General features: G+C 35.2%; 1 protein-coding gene across 3 annotated transcripts in view; it reads right to left on the bottom strand.

Moving 5' to 3' along the window:
- Positions 1–22,462, bottom strand: part of GKAP1 (G kinase anchoring protein 1) — an 80,745-nt gene that overhangs the window by 14,712 nt on the left and 43,571 nt on the right. For 2 of the 3 annotated variants that reach the window (XM_058695594.1, XM_058695595.1), the window contains exon 7: positions 8,823–8,976. The exons of the other annotated variant lie outside the window; for it this stretch is intronic. In XM_058695594.1, coding sequence (XP_058551577.1) covers positions 8,823–8,976 — 154 coding nt within the window. The remainder of the gene's footprint in view (positions 1–8,822; positions 8,977–22,462) is intronic. 3 annotated transcript variants of the gene reach the window in all.

Here is a 22,462-nt window from a genome sequence, read left to right as displayed (position 1 = left end):
CTGTGGAAAATGGATTAGAGTGGGTAGGAAAGGTATAAAGACCCTTTAATAACAACTGCAAACCCAGGTCAGAAAAGATTATGCCTGAGATTAGAAGTTTAGATAGAGAGAAGTATATCATAGGAAAAACTATTTGGGAGCAGAATCTACAGTATTTATTGGGGGTTGAATGTGGCAGGTGAGGATGATAGGCTTCAAGATTCTAGTTTAAGGAATAAGGGGAGTGGATCCAAATTAGACATATATATATTAGGCCCAAGAACTGCACTTCTAGGAATTTACCTTCAATAGGTAAGTGAGGTGGGGAGAATATCAGAGTGTTCACTGAAGACTTATTACAACAAAAAAACTGGACTTCAATTTATATATATATATATATGTATATATATGTGTATATATATATATATATATACACATATATATACATATATATAATATATATACATGTTTATTTTTGAGGAGAGGAGGGCAGAGAGAGAGAGGGAGACACAGAATCTGAAGCAGGCTCCAGGCTCCAAGCTGTCAGCACAGAGCCTGATGCGGACAAACTCCCACACTGCAAGATTATGACCTGAACTGAAGTCAGACACTTAACCTACTGAGCCAGCCAGGCAGCCCTATTATTTTTAAACATTTATTTACTTTGAGAGGCGGAGGGGGAGATAGAGAGTGAGCAGGGAAGGGACAAATAGAAAGGGGAGAGAGAATCCCAAGCAGGCTCTGTACTGACAGCAGACTCAAAGCCACAAACCATAAGATCATAACCTGACCTAAGCTGAAACCAAGAGCTGATGCTTAACCTACCGAGCCACCCAGGCACCCCTGGACATCAATTTAAATGCCCAACAACAGGATACAGGCTAAACACGTGGTAAATTCACAAAACTGAAAACTCCAAAGTCACTAAAAATGATATAGAACTATAAAACATTCACAGGGTCTTAATATTATGATACCATATGCAAAGAAGAAATTTGGAAGTATATACACTAAAAATGTAATAACTCTTAGGAGATTTATTCTTGTGAGATTATAGAAATTTCACTTTATCATTTAAAAGTTTCTTTTTATTATGGTATCTGGGTGGCTCAGCTGGCTCAGGTCATGATCTCACAGTCTGTGAGTTCGAGGCCCGCATCAGGCTCTGTGCTGACAGTGTGAAGCCTGCTTGGGATTCTTTCTCCCTTTTTCTCTGCCCTTCTCCTGCTTTCTCTCTCTCTCTCAAAATAAATAAACATTTAAAAAAACTAAAATTTCCTTTTATCAAAATTGTTTTATACTGAGTATGGAATAATATGAATTACTATTCTTGTTTTGAAAAAATGGAAACACAGAAGTATTAAAATCTAGATGAATATCTATCATCTTTGAGTAGGAAAGTACTTCTGAACATACCAAAGGGAAAAAACTGAAAGGAAAAGACTGATAGATTTAACTTGATGAAAAATTTCCACAAAAATACTATAACAAAATCAAAAGGTAAATGAGAAACTGGAAAAAACAGTCACAACCATATGACAGGCATATAACCAATAAACATGAGAAAGTACACAATTTTGCCAGTAAGCAAAGAAATGTTATCTCAAACTGGTACATTTAAAATATTTTTCTTTCTCAATGTGGGTAACTGAAAGCAATTTAGTGTTTTAAAATACTCAATTATTTAATGTATTAGAATTATTACTTAATAACTCAAAATGCTCACCATATTTATTTAGCTAAAAAGTGGTCCATAGAACGGTTTCCACATTATTGGAGGAAAAAAGTATATATCATTAGAAAAGCAGGACCACAACAAATTATCAGTAGTTTTCTCCAGGTGAATAAAATTAAGGTCATTTTTTCCCACTGAATCTACAAACTGGAGATAACATCTACCAACTTCTAGTTAACTGTGCAAATTAAATGAAATAATCATTTTAAATAATGTTTAATATAGCAACCTCTCAAGTACTAATTTTTGCTACTATCATTTCTCCACTTTACAGAAAATCATACTGTTTTTTTTTAATGTTTTATTTATTTTTGACAGAGAGAGAGTCAGAGCATGAGCGGGGGAGAGGCAGAGAGCGAGGGAAACACAAAATCCAAAGTAGACTCCAGGCTTTGAGCTGTCAGCACAGAGCCCGACGCGGGGCTCGAACTCACAGACCACGAGATCATGAGCTGAGCCGAAGTCCGACCCTCAACTGACTGAGCCACCCAGGCGCCCCGAGAAAATCATGCTGTTTTAATGTACATTCATTTTTATAAAATCCTGTATTTCAAGAAATAACTTAAAAAAATATCTTCTAAGTAGAAAATATTATACTATAATGAAGATACAAGGATGTAGAAGATAAAGTCCATGTCCACAAGGGATTTGTAATCTGTTATAATAAAAATGTGCTCTGTGAAATGTGCCATAAGAAAAACAAAATGCTGTGTAGTAAGAAAAAGAAGGAAAGATCACATCCAGATTTTCTATGTTTCGCGTGTAGGGTGGGGCAGTGAGAGAAAGCTTCACAGAGAAGATAGCATGTGACATGAACCTTGAGCAAAGCTAGGGAGGATTGAGCACTCTGTGACAGGTATGCTCTGCTCTAGCTATGAGAAAATCTGGGAAAGAATATAGTTGGAGTTAATTAGGTTGAAACTATATCACAGAACAATGCTTTCCAGCTTATATGACAGTGACCCACATTAAAGAATGTTTTAGATCATGACCCAGAATGCACATACATGTCAGTGTATGTAGGTATATGTTGGGTATGTGTACATATATGCATTGGAACAAATTTCATAAAATACGAGTAGGTAGATGGTTTATATACTCTTGACACTTTTTTTCTATTATCTACTATATTTTTCTACTATCTATCTATAAATCTACTAAATTGATTTCTGGACCTGTTAAATGAGTTGGAACTCTCAGTTTGAAAAGCACAGACTGAGGACTTTACATATCAGGTCAAGGACATTGTACTTGATTCAACAGACATTGACATTTAAGGGCTTGTGTGGCATGGTAGAAGTCACACTTTTTAAAAAGCCATCTGGTGGCAGTGTATAAGAGGAATTACACCTACCATTAGAAGGCAGGAGGCAGGAAGACTTGTCAAAAATTACTGAAATAATACCAGTAAGACATAATGAGGGCCTAAATTAGAAAAGTGTTCATGAAAATAGAAGAGAAGATAGATTTGAGAAATATTTCAATGATTAAAAACTCCCAAACCTTGAAAAACAGAAAAGTAATAAAAGAAGTTTAGAGTCTGGATATCTGGATAAAATGACAGAACCAAAAACAGAAATGATGGAAGTCAAGCCAAATGTTTGGTTTGGAGAGTAAATGATGGGCATGAGTTTGGACATAGTGAGTATGGGTATCAACTGAACAAAAGAGCAAGATATACCACAAGGGCAATTAATAAAACAGAGCCCTCAAGTCCATAAGACCAGGAGTGGATGATCTACCCAATGCTGGTAACGTTATGGACAATCTAGTAAGCTCATACCGTGCTACTAGAAGACAATGTTGATACACATCAAGAGCAACACAGATGTTTATATCCTTTGATTCAATTATAATTACTACTTTTAAGAATTTATTTCAAGGAGGGGTGCCTGGCTGGCTCAGTTGGTGAAGTGTGTAGCTCTTGATTTGGGGGTTATGAGTTCGAGCTCCACATTGGGTGTAGACATTACCTAAAATAACAAAATCTTTAAAAAAAATTGCAAGAAAATAATTCATCAAAAAAACTAAACATAAGAAGATGTTCAATGAATATCAAGTGACCAATTCTCAACCATCTAAATATTCAATAATAGGGCAATGAATGACCAAGTGAATTATACTGTCTTGATTTGACAATATAATGCATGGTTTACAAAAGGGGCTACAAAACTATATTCCCTATTGTTATAATTATTTTTAAATACTCATGCATGTGGTATTTTCCTAGAAAAGCAGTATTCAAAAATGAAACATGTTGTGTTAAGGATGGTTGAATTAGGAGGGGACGCCTGGATGCCTCAGTTGGTTAAGTGCCTGACCCTTGATTTTGGCTCAGGTCATGATGTCAAGGTTTGTGGGTTCGAGCCCCATGTCAGCTTCTGTGCTGACAGTGTGGAGCCTGCATGGAATTCTCTCTCTCCCTTTCTCTCACCTGCTCATGCTCTCTTTCAAAATAAATAAATCAACTTAAAAAAAAAATGGTTAGGGACAGCTGGCTGGCTCAGTCAGTAGAGCACATGACTCTTAATCTCAGGATCATGAGTTCAAGCCCCATGTAGGTGTGGAGCCTACTTAAAAAAAAATACAATAAAATAAATTAAAAAGATGGGGTGTCTGGGTGGCTCAGTAGGTTAAGCATCCGACTTTGGCTCAGGTCATGATCTCGTGGTTTGTGGACTTGAGCCCCGCATCAGACTCTATGCTGACAGCTTAGAGCCTGAAGCCTGCTTCGGATTGTGTCTCCCTCTCTCTCTCTGCGCCTCCTCTGCTCACGCTCAGTCTCTGTCTCTCTCTCAAATAAAACATTAAAAATTTTTAAAAAACAGAGGTTTATTAGGATTGACTTATTTTCTACCTTTGAAAATTCCTGGCATATTAATGTATAATAAAAGAGGATTTTCACCTTGGCAAAAAGAAGAGTTTTCTTTTTCTGAGAAAGGAGCACAATGGAGAGAGGAAGGAGGTAAAGAGAGAAAAGTATTTTTTATTTAAAAAAAAATTTTTTTTTTTTAATGTTTATTTTTGAGACAGAGAGAGACAGAGCATGAACGGGGGAGGGTCAGAGAGAGGGAGACACAGAATCTGAAACAGGCTCCAGGCTCTGAGCTGTCAGCACAGAGCCCGATGCGGGGCTCGAACTCATGGACCGCGAGATCATGACCTGAGCCGAAGTCGGCTGCTTAACTGACTGAGCCACCCAGGCTCCCTGAGAAAAGTATTTTTTTAAATGGTCTTAATCTTTTTCTTTTCCCCATTACACTCAATGATACACTATGAGAAAATCTTAATTTTTTTAATTTTGAAAAATTTTGCATATGCAGAAGTAGTCTATAATGACACACATAAGGTAAAAAGAAAATAACCTGAAGGCAGATTAAGAAGTTGAACATTACTTTGGCATTCCCTTCCCTCCTGAGAATATCCACTATTATGAATTTTGTATTGTCTTTCTCTTCCTTTGTTACCTCTTTTACTGCATATATCTGTATCTCCAAACAATATATTAAATTTACTATTTTTTGAAATATATATAAATGGCATCAAACTATTTGGTGACTTGCTTTACTCATTAAACATTGTGCTTTTGATATTCATCCATGTTGCTATGTGTAACAGCAGCCCACTGATTTCTCCTATCCATTTTGTTATTACAAACAACTGACTTTTGAACATTCATCTTGAACATGTCCCCAGGGTTTAATCTAGGATGGAATTTCTAGAAAATGTGGTCTGCCCATCATCTTCAACGTTAGTGGAATTAGAGAGAGACTGGTGAAACAGCCCAAACTTTTAGCTATAAAATGAATTAAAATTGGAGGATCTAATGTACAAAATGGTGATTATGGTTGATAACACTATACTGCATAATTGACCTTTTAAGAGGCTAGAACTTAAATAGTCTAAGAAAAAAAAAGGAAATGTGAGGTGATAAATGTGTTAATTAACAAGATGGGAGGAAACTTCCCACAATGTTTAGGTACAGCAAATCATCATGATGTGCATCTTAAATATCTTACAATTTTATATGTCAATTAAAACTCAATAAAGCTAAAACAAATATTGTTGCATCTTTAACATAAATAAATAAAAAGTTAATACCAAATTGTTTTCCAAAATGGTTATACCAATTTATACTATACCACTAGCAGTATGTTACTGTTGTTCTATACCCTTAATAATACTGAGTACTGTCTTAATTCCTAACACTCGTCTTCAAATTCACTCAGTTTTTCCTAAGCACTGTAGTGAAATTATTATCACATATTTTGTTCTCTGCTCAAAACTTTCAAAAATTCTTTACTGTCTATTGACTAAACCAGAAATCAGACCTTTAAATCCTCCACAATACTTTCTAACTCACCTTACCAAGCTTATACCATACTCAATGGTCCTTCTGTTTTAATTGAACTGGTTTAACTTCATTGCCTCCATATTTTTACTCATGGCCTTCTAGTTTCTTCTCCCTCACCTGTGCATAATCAAATTCTACTGTCCTTTTACATTCCAATACAAAAGCCATTTTCTCCTAAGAAAGCCATCTCTGATCTCCATTCTTGCGAATCAGTATGGCACTTTACCAGCATATATCCTTTTTTGGACATACCATTTTCTACCTTGTACAAAAATAATTATATATTAAATGAGTACAGTGTACAACATGGTCTGATAAACATTTTAAGTCATAATTGCTAATTAATCATAACTCCTAATAACAGTACATGAAAGGCAGGTAATTTCATCTCAATGTAACACAGCTGGTAAGCTACAGAAGCTATAGTTTGTGTTATTAGGTCTGTTTGATTTCAAAGACTGTCGATCTACTCTACTGCACTGTCACTTTAGTTTTACTAGACCATTAATGTTACTTAATCATTTAAGTGAACTTATATATGTCCAAATTTGTTCTACAAAGGGTTCTGAGACACCTATTTGTTGAAATACACTTAATATAATTTTTTCTATACAAAAATGATCTGAAATGACTAAAAAAATAAGATACGGACCACAAAGGGGAAAATCATGGTCAATGAAAAAAGAAAGACATATGCCAATGATAAATGTTAACATAGTTTCTCAGACTATACATAAGATTTGACAGTCAAGGAAAGACAGGAATATATTAAAATTCAATACTAGAAAGGAAGAAATTCACAAGTGCTTCTGGGCAGACCAGGATTTCCTGCTACTAAGTTGAAAATAGAGGGGTGCCTGCCTGGGTGGCTCCGTCAGTTAAGCGCCTGACTTCAGCTCAGGTCATGTTCTCACCATCCGTGAGTTCGAGCCCCACATCAGGCTCTGTGCGGACAGCTCATAGCCTGGAGTCTGCTTCAGATTCTGTCTCCCTCTCTCTCTGCCCCTCCCCCGCTCACATTCTCTCTCAAAAATAAACATTAAAAATTAAGAAAAAAAGAAAATAGGTATCATGTGGAATTATGTTAGTGTTATTTATAAACCATCTTACTGCTACATTAGAGTAAAAAGTTCTTAAAGGTCGGACTTCTTTTACGTCTCTCTATAACACAACACAGTAGGTGTTTAATTTGTTAAATGACTATCTTAATGAAACAAATAGATAATGTCAACAGAAGAGTAAAAGGATAGGAAACAGGCTTTTAGAATTTGGAACAGCTAGGGTGCTTGAGTGCCTCAATGGGTTAAGCACCCAACTCTTGATTTCAGGTCAGGTCATGATTTCACAGTTCGTGAGACTGAGCCCCATTTCCGGCTTTGTGTTGATGGCTCGGAGCCTGCTTGGATTCTCTCTCTCTGTCCTTCCCCTGCTTGCGTGCTCTCTCTCAAAATAAGTGAGTAAACTTTTTTAAAAAGTTAGAATTTGGAACAGCCACTGTAGGAATCTTTCAAAGTCAAAATGTACAGACTTGTTATATCATTATATTGCACACCTGAAACTAATATAACATTGTGTACTAATTATACTTCAATTAAAGAGAGAGAGAGATGAACCAAAGGCCTGTTAAGTAGAAATGAAGATATGGCAAAAGTTACATAGCACTTATTTTCAGAGGAGAACATTACACTGTTTTTAAAAAAACAGGTTGTCCAGCAACACCTGGAAGCCCAGGAATTAAATCAAAATAGAGGAAGTAGGTAATATTGTGAAAGGCAATGCTGTGCATTTGAAAGGGAAGAAGAGAAAATCAAGGAGGAAGGTGTTTGTGGGCACAATACTGAAATTACTACAAGTTCCAGGCTAGGAACAGTTACTGATGGATCAGAGGTCAATTTAAGTTAAAGAACATATTCAAGTTTAAGAACCAGTAAAACAGAAGACTAGCAGTTGTGGTGAGAAAAATAAAGGCAACTTATATGTCTCTACATGATAAGATCTTTACTTTCTTTTTTGGTTTTTGAGTGTTTTTAAATGTGAATAGCATTCTTAGCTTGCGGGCAATAGTTTGCAACCCCTGGTCTACACGTTAAAGTTCCAACTTCTTAGTTCCAAAAAAAGACCTTCATAATCTAAACCCAATCTATTTCCCCAGCCCTGTTACCCCACCTTCACATACCCTGTACATATCTCAGTGCAAAATCTTCTATTTTCTGAATATTCGGTCTATGGCTTATGCAGCTCTGGGCCTCTGCTCTTGCACTTCCCGCAGGCTCCCTCTATTTCTCTTACAGTTTATTCATCATTCAACATCCATCCCAAATGTCAATTCATCAGACACCTTTCACAATTCCCCCAGGGAGGGAGCTAGTACCTTCTCTATTCAAAGCCTCGTGTTTATCGTGCTTCTCTCTCTCAAAGCCTTCATCATGCTGAATGATACTGTATAGGTCTGCCTACTCCTATCCCCACTGCTCTGAGTATCTAAGTGAAGGACAGTCTCACCCATCTCGGTATTCCCACTCCCTGTACTGGTGCCTAACAGTACCTAGCACATAGCACACATTCAGCAATATTCAATGAATGGAGGACCTCACACTTGATAACATAAGAATCTATGTGTGATAATGACTAAGATAATACCCTAAAATTGTAGCATCATATCATAATTGGATTCCACTGCTTAAGGTTTTTTTTTTTTTAAAGGAAAATTGCATCTTAATTTCACTGTGATTTTAAGAGAATTTTCTATTTTACATGCCTGGTTGTGTTCATGAGCTGCGCAATTATCTGTTCCATTATATTCTGTAAGCTGTTCTCTTCTTTTTTCTCTAATAAGAATTTTATGAACATCATCTTCCAGTCTATTGAAGAATCCTCCATCATGTGATAAAGTCTGAGAACTCAATTCCTGTCAAAAATGAATTAGGATTTACTATCATTCAACACAAAAATGGATGTATTTAATAAACCTAGTCAGCCACTACAAGACTAGAGAATGAAAGAAAAATGGTAACTAAGAGATAAACAACCATCTGATTCTTTTTTGTCTCCAGAAGATAAATAGTAGAGGCACATTCTTAGATGTCCTTCTCTTCATAGTTTTTTGAGTTGGGTACTGCTTGATTAAAAAAAAAAAAAATTTGTCCATATACCATACAATTCACCCATTTAATATGCACAATTCAATGGTTTTTAATATATTCACAAGTGTGCAACCATAACCACAATAAGTTTCATCATCCCCAAAACAAATCCTGAACTTATTAGCAGTCATTCCCCATTTCCTCCTAATACCTTCGCCCTTAGTTGTCCGCTGCATGACATTAATCTACCTTTTGTCTGTATAGATCTGCCTACTCTGGATATTTGATATAAATGAAACCATTCAACATGTTGTGCCCTTTTGTGACTGGCTTCTTTCACTTAGTACAATGCTTTCAAAGTTCACCTATATTATGACATGTATCAATACTTCACTCCTGATTACCAAATAATATCCTACTGATGGATACACTACACTTTATTTCTCCATCCATTGGCTGATGGACATTTAGGTGGTTTCCACTTTTGGGCTGTTATGAATAATGCTACTATAAATATTTAAGAACAAGTTTTTGTGTGGCTATGTTTTCAATTCTCTTGGGTTTATACTTATGAGTAGCTGGGACATGTGGTAACTCTATGTCTAACTTCTTGAGGAATTGCCAGATAGTTTTCCAAAGCAGCCATACCATTTTATAATCCCATCAGTAGAACTCATGAGGGTTCTAATTTCTCCACATTCTCACCAACACTTGCCATTATAGTGAGTGTGAGTGGTATCTCACTGTGGCTTTGAGTTGCATTTCCCTGATGGCTAATGGGGCTGAGCATCTCTTTCATGTGCTTATTGGACATTGGTGTATCTTTTTGGAAACACGTCTACTGAGATGTTTTGCCTACTTTTTAAATGGATTGCCTTTTATTTTTGAGTAGTAAGTTTTTTTACATATTCTGGATACAAGCCTCTTATCCAATATATGATTTGGAAATATCTTCTCCCATTCGATGGGTTGTCTTTTCACATTCTTGATAGTGACCTTTGTGTTACAAAAGTTCTGAATTTTGACAATGTCCAATTTATCCAAGAAACCATGACCTAACTCAGTTATGAAGATTTACTCCTATAATCTCTTCCAAGAGCTTTACTGTTTTAGCTCTTACATTTATGTCTGTAATCCATTTTGAGTTATTTTTTTATGTGTATGATGTGAACAAAGGGTCCAAACTCATTCTTTTGCATGTGGATATCCAGCATTATTTATTGTGAAGATCATTCCTTCCTCCACTGAATTGTCTTGGCACGCTTATACAAAACCAATTGAACATAAATTGGTTTCATAAAGAGTTTCCTTCTGGATTCACTTCTATTATGTCAACCTATATGTTTACCCTTATGCCATACCACACAACCCTGATTACTGTAGCTCTGTATTGCTCAATCTTTTATATTTAAGAAATAACTTTTACATAAATTCTACATACCAGTGATAAAGAAACAAGATTTTATCACAATCTATTCAATTACATTAAATTAGAAATTTTACATGTTCTCCAATAAAAGCAGCATTTCCTCTACAACTTCTTGTCATAAAGACAGAGACTAAAGAAATGTTCCTCTTATTCTCCTTGGTTTCACAAATGTCCCACATTCTTGAGCTGTAACACTCAAACTTTACCCATTTCAGTTGTTTTTGTAAGCAAATGATCCAACAGTTCAAATTCCTTTCCTTTCATATTATCTTAGAAAGCATCTGAAAGAGGGGTGCCTGGGTGGCTCAGTTGGTTAAGCATCTGACCCTTGCTTCCAGCTCAGATTGTGATCTCACGGGTCTTGAGATCAAGTCCCTTGTAGTCAGGCTCTGCTTGGGATTCTCTCTCTGCTCCTCCCCCTCACGCACGCATGTGTGGCCCTGTGCAGGGGCTCTCTCTTAACATAAACATTTAAAAAAAGATATCATTTTACAGAAATAAAGATGTGTATTGCTGCTTAATAAACAAATGACATTAAAAAGTCTGTGTATCACTTTGCATTTTGCAAAACACACAAGCATCACTTTGATTCTCATTACCATAAGAGATTAATAGAGCAAGACTTATTTTGTCACAAAGTAATCGTGGCCTCAGGAAAGTTGAATAACTTGCCCATGAGTCATTCTATTGTTACATGGTACAGATATAACTCTAAGTCTACTGCTTAATAAAATATGTCCAGTATATTCTGGTAAGATTTTACTTTAAAGCAATAAATACAACAATGCTTAAAACAGCTAAGCTTTGATGGAAGGAATAACATGATGGCAACTAATAGGCCTCTGGATGTCACTTCTCTAAAGAGTACAGTTCTAGTCAACATCGTTGTTTTTTGAAGGCTACTACCATTAGCTGTAGAGGGTTACTACAGCATGCCTATCCCAAAGGTACTCTGTCCTGGAGTATTTTTCAGTGAAGCAGAAAATGTCTTTGTAGAATAAGGATAGAATTTTTCAAAATATAGTTTGATAGGAAACTAGGGGGAAAAGAAGCAAAAAGGAATTACCCACAACTCCCCTTACCACACACACATCCCAACAGAAAAAAGGCAAACATGTGGCAAATGTAAGAACACAGACTCTTTAATAAGTTGAGCCAATTCAATTTCAATTTAACTCAAATACTGAACATCTATTATGTGCCAAGCATACAGTGAGAAAGACAGTATGGTATTTGTATAAGTATAGCCTTATAGATCACTGGAACATAACTCAGAGTCTAGATCCTAGCTTTCACATATATGGTCAGTTTTTTAAAAAGGAGTCAAGGTATTCCTTTAAGGAAACAAGAGTATTCTCAACAAGTGGTGCAGGGACAACTGGGCACACACACACCAAAGGTGAATTTGGCTTCTTTTTGCACACTGAATACAAAAATTAACTCAAAACAGATCATGGAGAGGATCCTGGGAAGATGGTGGAGAAAGAAGCACTTCATCTAGACAACTGCACTGATAGAATCTATCTGATGTAACTATTTTAGAATTCTGGAATCTGTTGAAGGCTTGCAACTTCCAGGGAAAGACTTAGATGGTAAACTGAGATGAATTTTGGTTAATTTTAGCTCTTAGTACAGTAGCAGCTACTCATCCCCTGTCCTCAGTCGTGTGGCAGGCAGCTGTGTGAAATGTTTGTGGAGCAATCTGCACAATTTATGGGAACTAGGGTGGGCAAAAAAGGACCCTGTCCTCCAAATAATGGGAATCTGCTCTGGTCACTGATTGCGGCTCTGATCACAGAAGTGCAGACAAAGAAACAAAGAGGCAGGCAGCCATTATAGTTGTACCTCCTCACACTGTTGCAAGCTCCTCCCCCTCCAGCTGAAGTGACTTCCACTGGATTCAAAGGGTTGGTGCCCTTTTTCCCTCCCTTCATATTTTGCTTTTTCACTTTTGGGAGCCAGACATTAAAAACTAGGACACTCAAAAGCAAATGTCTAGAAGGGGAAAATTAAAAAGTGACTGTGCACGTGCAAGGTAAAAGGCCCAGAAAAGACCTAAGAAATTAAGTTTACACCTCATGTTGATCCTTTGAACAGAGATAGCCTACAACAATTTAAAAAAAAAAAGGTTTTTTTTAAATAAAACCCACCACTATCCAAGGAAGGAGAATTTGATTTCCAGAGTTACCACATTATTAGTTTCAAATGTCTAGCACTTAACAAAAAAAATCACAATGTATTCAAAGAAATACAAAAGTACAGCCTATTGAGAGGCAAAAAATAAATCAACAGAAACTGTCCCTGAAAAAGACATATGACAGTTATATGTGACAAAAACTTTAAAATTCTTTTTTTTAACATTTATTCATTTTTTTTTTGAAAGGCAGAGAGACAGAGCACGACTGGGGGAGGGGCAGAGAGAAAGGGAGACACAGAATCCGAAGCAGGCTCCAGGCTCTGAGCTATCAGCACAGAGCCCGACGCAGGGCTCGAACTCACGGACTGCGAGATCATGACCTGAGCCAAAGTCGGCCACTTAACTGACTAAGCCACCCAGGCACCCCTATGTGACAAAGACTTTATAATGACTATCATAAAAAGATGCTCAAAGAACTGAAGGAAGTTGTGGAAAAAATCAAGAAAACAATGTGTGAACAAAATGGAAATATCAGTAAAGACAGAAAATCTGAAAAGATACCAAAAAAAAAAAAAAAAACTCTGGAGCTGAAAAGTACAACTGAAATGACAAATTAAAGGCAGAACTGAACTAGCAGAAGAAAGAATCAGTGAACTTAAAGATAGGACAATGGAAATTGCATAGGCAGAAGACTAGAAAGAATAATTGAAGAAAGTAAACACTCTAAGGGACCTATAGGATACCACCAAGCAGGACAATATACACATTGTGGGGGTCTCAGAAGGAGAAAAGACAAAGAAACAGAAAATATTTGAAGAAACAATAAGAAAATTTGCCATATTTGATGAAAGACATGAGTATAAACATCTAAGAAGTTCAAAGAATTTCAAGTAAGATGAACTCAAAGAGAGCCACACCAAGACCCACTATAAACAAACTTTCAAAACACAAAGAAAAAAATCCTAAAAGCAGTAAGAAGTAAATTACCACATACAAGGGAGCTTCACTGAGATCATCAGCAGATTTGTCTTCAGAAACGTTGGAGTCCAGAAAACATGGGCCAATATATTCAAATGCTAAAAGAAAAAAACTGTCAACCTTTTTTTTTTTTTTTTTTTTAATGTGAGAGAGTACAAGCAGAGAAGAGGGGCAGAGGAGGAGAGAGTCTTAAGCAGGCCCCAGGCTCAGCATGGAGCCCAACGCAGGGCTTGACCGCATGACCCTGGGATCATGACCTGAGCCGAAAACAAGAGTCAGACACCCAAATGACTGAGCCACCCAGGTGCCCCATAACCAATTATCTTATATGTGGCAAAACTGTCATTCAGAAATAAAGGAGAAATCGAGACATTCCCAAATAAACAAAAACTGAGGTTGTTTGTAAACACCAGACCTGCCCTGGAAGAAATGCTCAAGGGAGTCCTGACAAGGTAGAAGAAAAGACAGTGACTCAGAGCCATTCAGAGAAACATAAACCTAAATAAAGGTAAATATATTGGTATGATAAAAGCCGGTGTTACTATAACAATGTATTTAACTAGATTTTTTTTTCCGAAAGATTTAAAAGATTAATATATTTAAAGAAAAAATAATTAGGGGTGCCTGGGTGGCTCAGTTGTTTGAGCATCTGACTTTGGCCTGGGCCACGATCTCTGGGTTTGTGAGCACAAGCCCTGCATCAGGCTCTGTTCTAACAGCTCGGAGACTGGAGCCTGCTTCAGACTGTGTCTCCCCCTCTCTCTCTGCCCCTCCCTAACTCGTGCTCTGTCTCTCAAAAACAAATAAACATTAAAAAAAATTTTTTTAAGAAAAAACAATTAGTGTAAAAGCTAGTATTACTATAACTTTGGTTTGTAACTCCCAATCTTGTTTTCTATATAATTTAGGAAACTAATGCATTAAAAAAATTTTTTTAACGTTTATTCCTTTTTGAGAGACAGAGAGAGACAGCATACAAGTGGGCGGGGGTGGGGTGGGCAGAGAGAGTGGGAGACACAGAATCCACAGCAGGCTCCAGGCTCTGAGTTGTCAGCACATCAGCACAGAGCCCAATGTGGGGATCGAACTCATGAACCACGAGATCATGACCTGAACCTAAGTCAGATGCTCAACCGACTGAGCCACCCAGGCACCCCATAAAATAATCATTAGTTTATGTTTTGGGGCATGCAATGTACTAAGATGTAATTGTGTAACATCAACAACCAAAGGGCTAGGGATGGCAGAGTTTTTGCATGCTAATGAAGTTAAGCTGTTATAAATTCAAATTAGAGTGTTATAGCTTCAGGATGTTAAATGTAATCCCCATGGTAATCACAAAGAAAATAGCTACAGAATATACACAAAAGGAAACAAGAAAGGAATTTAAACATTTCACTACAAAAAATCAACTACACACAAAAGACAGTAATTCAGGAAATGAAGGACAACAAAGCTATAGGGCATATAAAAAATAAAGAGCGCACTGATAGAAATCCCTCATCATCCATAATTACTTTAAATGTAAATGGAGTAAACTCCCTAATGAAAAGACAGAGATAGACGGAATGGATAAAAACACACATCCAACTATATGGTCTCTACAAGAGACTCACTTGGGATCTAAAGACACAAATAGACTGAAAGTGAAGAGATGGAAAAAGATATACTGTGAATATAGTAACCAAAAGAAAGCAGGAGAGACTATAATGAATATCAGACAAAACAGACTTTAAAATCAAAAAAGTTTACAAGAGACAAAGACGACATTATATATTAATAAAAGGTCTAATACAGCAAGAAAATATAACAATTATAAAAATTTACATACCCAATGACATACCCATAAAAATATATGAAGTAAAAACTGAGAGAATTGAAGGGAGAAATAGGCAGTTCTATAGTAATAGTTGGAGACTTCAATAACCCACTCTCAATTATGAAGAGAATAATTAGAAGCTAAGTAGGGAAATAAAGAACTTAACACAATAAACCAACTAGATCTAACAAATACAGAACACTCTACTCAACAATAACAGTATACACATTCGTTTCAAGTGCACATGGGACATTTCCTAGGACAGCCCACATATGAGGCCACAAATGAAGTCTCAATAGCTTTTAAAAGACAGATTATATAAAGTATCTTTTCAGACAACAACGGGATGGACGTAGAAATCAAAAACAGAGAAAAGTGGAAAATTCGCAAAATTGCAGAAATTAAACAACACAGTTTTAAATAATTAATGGATCAAGAAAGAAATCACAAGGGAAATTAGAAAAATACTTACAGACAAATGAAAACCAAACACACCATATCAAACCTTACAAGATGCATCAAAAGCAGTGCTAAAGGGGAAACTTATAGCTATAAATGCTTGCCTTAAAAAACAAGATCTCAAATCAACAACTCAACTTTACAACTTAAGGAACTAGAAAAAATAAACAAAAAACTAAACCCAATGCTAACAAAATGAAGGAAATAAGATTAGAGGTAAACAAAATAGAGAATAGAAAAATAAGAGAAAATCAATGAAACCAAAAGTTGGTTCTTTAAAAAGATCAACAAAATTGACAAATCTTTTTAGCTAGATGGACTAAGACTCAAATTGCTAAAATCAGAGATGTAAACAGGACGTTACTATTAGTTCTATAGAAATAAGCATTATAAAAGAAGACTATGAACAACTATATGCCAAATAAACTGGGTAACCTAGATGAAATGAACAAATTCCTAGAAACAAAAGCCTACCAAAAAGAAATCACGAATAATAGAAAATCTGAATAGACCTATAACTACTAAAGAGATGTAATTAGTAATCAAAATTCTCCCAACAAAGAAAAGCCTTGGACCTGATGGTTTGACTGGTGAATTCTATCAAACATTTAAAGGACTAGTATCAATGCTTTTCACACTTTTCCCAAAAATGGAGAAAATGCTTCATAAAGCAGCATAACCTTGATACCAAGACACAAAAACACTTCAAGAAAACTATACACCAATGTCTTTTATAAATGGATGTAAATTAAAAAAATAAAAAATAAATGTCCCTACAAAATATTAATAAACAGAATTCAACAACTAATTGAAAGAATTATATACACCATGACCAAGTCAACCCATAGAAAAAGAAAAATATTTGCAAATCATATATCTACTAAGGGATTCATATCCAGAATATACAGAGAACATCTAAAATTCAATAATAACAAAAAAACAACAAACAACCCAATTTAAAAATGGGCAAAGGACTTGAATAGACAGTACTCCAAAGAAGATATATGAATGCCAATAAGCACATGAAAAAATTTTCAACATCACTAACGATTAGGGAAATGCAAATCAAAACTACAGTGAATTACCACCTCATATCCATTAGAATGGTGTGTCTAGAAAGCAAGTGCCGGCAAGAATGTGGAGAAATCAGAACCCTTGCAAGTTGCTGGTGGGAATGTAAAACTGTACAACCACTGTTTAAAACAAGATGACTGCTCCTTGAGAAATTAAAAGCAGAATTATCCTATGATCTAGCAACTCCACTTCTGGGTGTATTCCCAAAAGAATTGAAAGCAGGGTCTCAGAGGTATCTGCACACTCATGTTCACAGCAGCAGCACTAACAGCAGCTAAAACATGGAAGCAATCCAAGTGACCACTGACAGACAAATAGATAAGCAAAATGTGGTAAATACATACAATGGAATACTACTCAGCCTTAAAAAGGAAAATTCTGCAATAATGTATAACATGGGTGAAACTTGAGGATATTAAACTAAGTAAAATAAGTCACAAAAAGACAAATACTGAATGATTATACTTATATGAGGTACTTAGAGTAGTCAAAGTCATAGAGACAGAAAGTAGAATAGTGGTTGCTGTGGGGACGGGAGAATGGGGAGTTATTAGTAAGTACAGATCTTCAGTTTTATAAGATGAAAAGAGTTATTTATGGGGATGGATAGTGACGATGGCTGCACAATTTGAATGTACTCAGTATCACTGAACTATACACTTAAAATTGGTTAAGATGGTAAATTTTATATGTATTTTCCACAATCAAAAAATGGATCATAGGCTTTAAAGGAATAACTGAAACTATAAGGTTTCTACAGTAAATCACTGTGGACTTGGGTTAGGCAAGAGTATTAAATGAAACGCCAAAAGCACAATCCATAAAAGAAAAAAATGATAAACTAGACTTCATCAGAATTAAAAACTTTTGTGTTTCAAAAGACACCATTAAGAAAATAAAAAGGTAAATCACATCCTGGGAAAGAATATTTGCAAATCATATATTTGATAAAGGACTTATATCCAGAATGTGTAAAGGAATCTCACAAAACAGTACAATATACTTTAAAAATGAACAAAACATATGAATGGACATTTCACCAAAGAAGATGTAAGGCTGGCTGATGAGTACATGAAAAGATGCTCAAAAATCACTAGTCATTAGGGAAATGCAAATTAACACAATGAGATATATGTTCTAGTATGGCTATCATCAAAACAAAAGACAACAGCAAATGTTGGCAGCGATGTGGAAAAACTGGAACCCTCATACATCACCGGTGGGAGTGATAAATGGTACATTCTGGAAAATAGCTTGACCTTACTACCCATCAATTTCACTTCTAAGTATCCACCTAAATGAAAACAAATATCTACACAAAGACATGTATCAAGTATTCACAGCAAATGTCCATCAACTGGTGAATAAACATTTATACAATGAAATGCTATTCAGCAATAAAGTGAGATGAACTATTGACAGATGCTACAACATGGATAAATCTCAAAATAGACTATGGTTATGATTGCAAAGTTCTTTAAATTTATTATGGTACTGTATTGAATTATACACTTAACAAAGGGTAAATTATAACTCAATAAGATTCTTTTTATTTATTTTTATTATATTTTATTTATTTTGAGAGAGAAAGAGAGAGAGAGAGAGAGAACGCACACAAGCAAGGGAGAGGCAGAGAGAGGGAGAGAGAGAATCCCAAGCAGGCTCTGTGCCATAGTGCAGAGCCCGATGCAGGGCTTGAACCTACAAACCATAAGATCACGACCTGAGGTGAAACCAAGAGTCAGTAGCCTAACTGACGAAGCCACCCAGATGCCCCAAGACTGTTTCTTTTTAAAAAAGGACATCCATGATAGCACCATTTTAGTTAAAAACTAGAACATTACCAGTACCTTGTTCCCTACATAAGAGTAACTGTTAATATAAGTTTAGGATTTATTATTTCCATATTATATTAGTGTATTATGGATGTATTACTGAACAATATTCATTTTCCATGGTTTTTATTATGAAATTTTCACCCACATACTTTACACCTGCATTTAATAATTTTTAAGGTTTTCCTTCACAATTTATCCCACGTCCTTTTGATTTTTACATTCTAGACATCATTTCACCTTAAAATTCACATGCAATTACAAAAAATTTTCTACTTTAACCAAATCATCACACTTAACAAAAATATTCTTTATCTTATACCTAGTTTAAATTGCTTCATAATATTATCTTATACCTAGTTTAAATTGCTTCAGTTATTATCGAAATGTCTTTTATTGCTAATCTAACTAGGGTTCAAAATTATATTGGTCATCTCTTAAATCTCCTTTAATCCAGAACACTCCTTTCCCACACTCCACTGTTCCTTCTCCATAATACTTTCTTATTGAAGAAACCAAGCCAGTTGTCCCGCAATTATCCATCTCCTAGATTTGCCTGACTGCTTCCTTTGGGTATCACTTAATTTGTACATGTAATCCCTAGATTCCTAAAATGGAAGTCAGATCTTAAGGCTTACTTCATCTGTGACTTAAACATATTTGGCAAGAATAATTTCTTTTGCTTGATTTTAAGATTTATAATTTGGTTATCACTCTGATGTAGTCTGAGACCTTTCACTCATCATTCTCTTTTGGATTCATCCATGTTACATGTGCCAGGCTCCCAGGACACACATATGTATCTCTAGGGCATCTATACCTATGAACAAGTAAACTACTAAATCGTAAGTTGTAAGTTGTATCAAGGGTTACCAAACTATGGCCCAAAAGAAGCTTGTTGCCTTTTTTGTAAAGAAAGTTATATTAAAACACAGTCATGCTCATTCATTTATGTATTGCCTGTGGCTGCTTTTATACTACAGTGACCAAGTTCAGTAGTTGTGATAAAGATAGGATGTGCCCCAAAGCCTAGAATATTTGCTATCTCGGTTATAATGTATATTCGACTTTACAAAAACACAACATTTATACTAATTTATATTCCCTTCAATGTAAACTGACCCATAATCCCATTCATCTAGAACCTCTGACTCTTAAGATTTTCAAACTTCGTAATTTTTGCCTATCAGGTATTACAGAGTGGTCTTAATTTGCATTTCTGATAGTAGCAAGGTTGGACATTTTTTACGGGATTTTTTGGGCTATCGTATTTCCATTTTATAAAATGCTTGATGTCTTTTACCTATATTTAAAATTTCTATCCTTTCAGATAGCAAGAAAACAAGACAGCCATTTCCTTTTTAATCATGTAATAGGACTTCTTTCTGTATCTGGATAATAATTTTCCAGGAGTTGTTTTGAAAATACTTTCTCTCAACTTTGTTTTATGGGTTTTTTACGATCTTTTTGCTCTTTTTGTAAATATAAGTTTTGAAAATATAAGTTATTCATTTTGAATAACAATTTACCAACCTTTCATTTTACAGTGTTTTTAAGATTTTCTCTATGTATAGAGTCAAATATATATTCCATATTTTCTAGTTGTATGGGGTTTACAATTGCCTTTCACATAGAAGTATTTAATCTATGTGGAATAGATTTGAATGAATGATAAAATATCGAGATCAATTTTACTTTTTCCCAATATGACTAACAACTGTCCCTTGCTTTTCCACATGTAAGACATTATGATGTTAAGTAATGAGCACATTGTGGAATTAGCACAGGAACAAATCAATCACCGAAACAGCCCAAAAACAGACCACTGCATATGTGGAATATTGATGAATGATAGATAATACATTAAATACAGTTCTTCTTTAAGGAGCTCTTGGCTATTATGCAGCCTTTGTTCTTCAATATTAGTAATCTGTTGAGTTCTTAGGGGGGAAAAGCTTTTAGGATTTTCATTGGAAATGCAAAGACAATTTGGGAAAAATTGTTACTTTTATTATAATAAAGCTTATCCACACAAACAGCATGTCTATCTATGTAGATCATCTTTGTCTTTCAATAAAATTTTATAATTTGTTCCATATAGTTTCTTCATACTTTTCTTAGATCTTTAAGTATCTTGTAATTTTTTTTGTTGCTACTGCAAGTAGTATCCTTTTGAAAAATAATTTCTCTTTTGCCACTTGCATAAAGAAAATCCAATTTTAAGCTTTTATTTTTTTGAGTTTTTAAATTTGAGTATAGTTGACACACAACGTCATATTAGATTTAGGTGTACCACATAGTGATTCAACGTCTCTATATTCTGTTATGTTCACAAGTGTAGCTACCATCTGTCAACATACATCGCTATTACAATATCACTGACTATATTCCCTATGCTGTGCCTTTTATTCCTATGATTTATTCATTCTAGAAGTCAGTTATCTCCCACTCCCCTTCACCCATTTTGCCCATCCCCCCCCCATTCCACCATCCTCTGGCAACCATCAGTTCTCTATATTTGCAGGTCTGATTCTTTTTGTTTCTTTATTCATTTATTAAATTCCATATGTGAGTGTTATCATATGGTACTTGTCTTTCTCAGTCTGACTTATTTCACTTAACATAATACCCTTACGTCTACTCATGTTAAGCACATACAAAGCATATATACAGTTTGAAGATTATAAAAAATGACATGCTTACAAGTTACTGTCAAGGTATTTATAAAACTCTCCTAGCGCCCCAGAAGATTCCTTGCTTCTCCTTTCTTCTCCATTAAGGGGGTGACTATCTGAACTTTCTGTGATAATCTCTTTGACTTTATTGCCTGTCAACCTATGCATGCATCCCTAAACATTAAGTTCAATTTTGCTTGTTTTTGAACTTTTTATGAAATCATGTTGTTCCTGATAACAATAATTCATTCACTTTCAATGCTGACTAGTATTCCATTGAGTAAATTTGCCAGTTTGTTATTTATTTCATGGTTGATGGGCATTTAGATTCTTTACAGGTTTTGATCTTAACGAACAATGATGCTTTAAACTCTCATATAGGTATAGTGATCCACATAAGCACACATTACTACAGAGTATGTACTCGGGAGTAAAAGTGCTGGGTTGTGGGTTATGGGCATCATCAACTTCAGTTTGGAAAACTAATTTTTACTTACAATTTTTATTTAATTTTTAATTAAATATTTCTTATTGAGGTATAATTGACATATAGCATTATGTTAGTTTCAGGTATATAATCATAATTCATTTGTATATACTGCAAAATGATCACCACAGTTATTTAGTCTAATTAGCATGTTACCATACAGTTACAGAACATTTTTTCTATGATGAAAACATTTAAGATTTCAAATAAGTAATACAGTATTAACTGCAGTTACCATGCTATACATTATATCTCCATGACTTATTTTACAACTGTAACTGTACTTTTTGCTTCCCTCCACCCATTTTGCCTGTTCCCTCACCCCCAATCAGTTCTCTGTAACTATGATCTTGGCTTGGGGTTTTTTTGTTTTTTGTTTTAGATTCCACATATAGGTGAGATCATATATTATTTGTCT

This window comes from Neofelis nebulosa, chromosome 12 (genome assembly GCF_028018385.1).
Source record: "Neofelis nebulosa isolate mNeoNeb1 chromosome 12, mNeoNeb1.pri, whole genome shotgun sequence".
NCBI classification, from domain to species: Eukaryota; Metazoa; Chordata; class Mammalia; order Carnivora; family Felidae; genus Neofelis; species Neofelis nebulosa.
The sequence above is the reverse complement of the archived record's forward strand: the minus strand, read 5'-3'. Positions and strand labels throughout refer to the sequence as shown.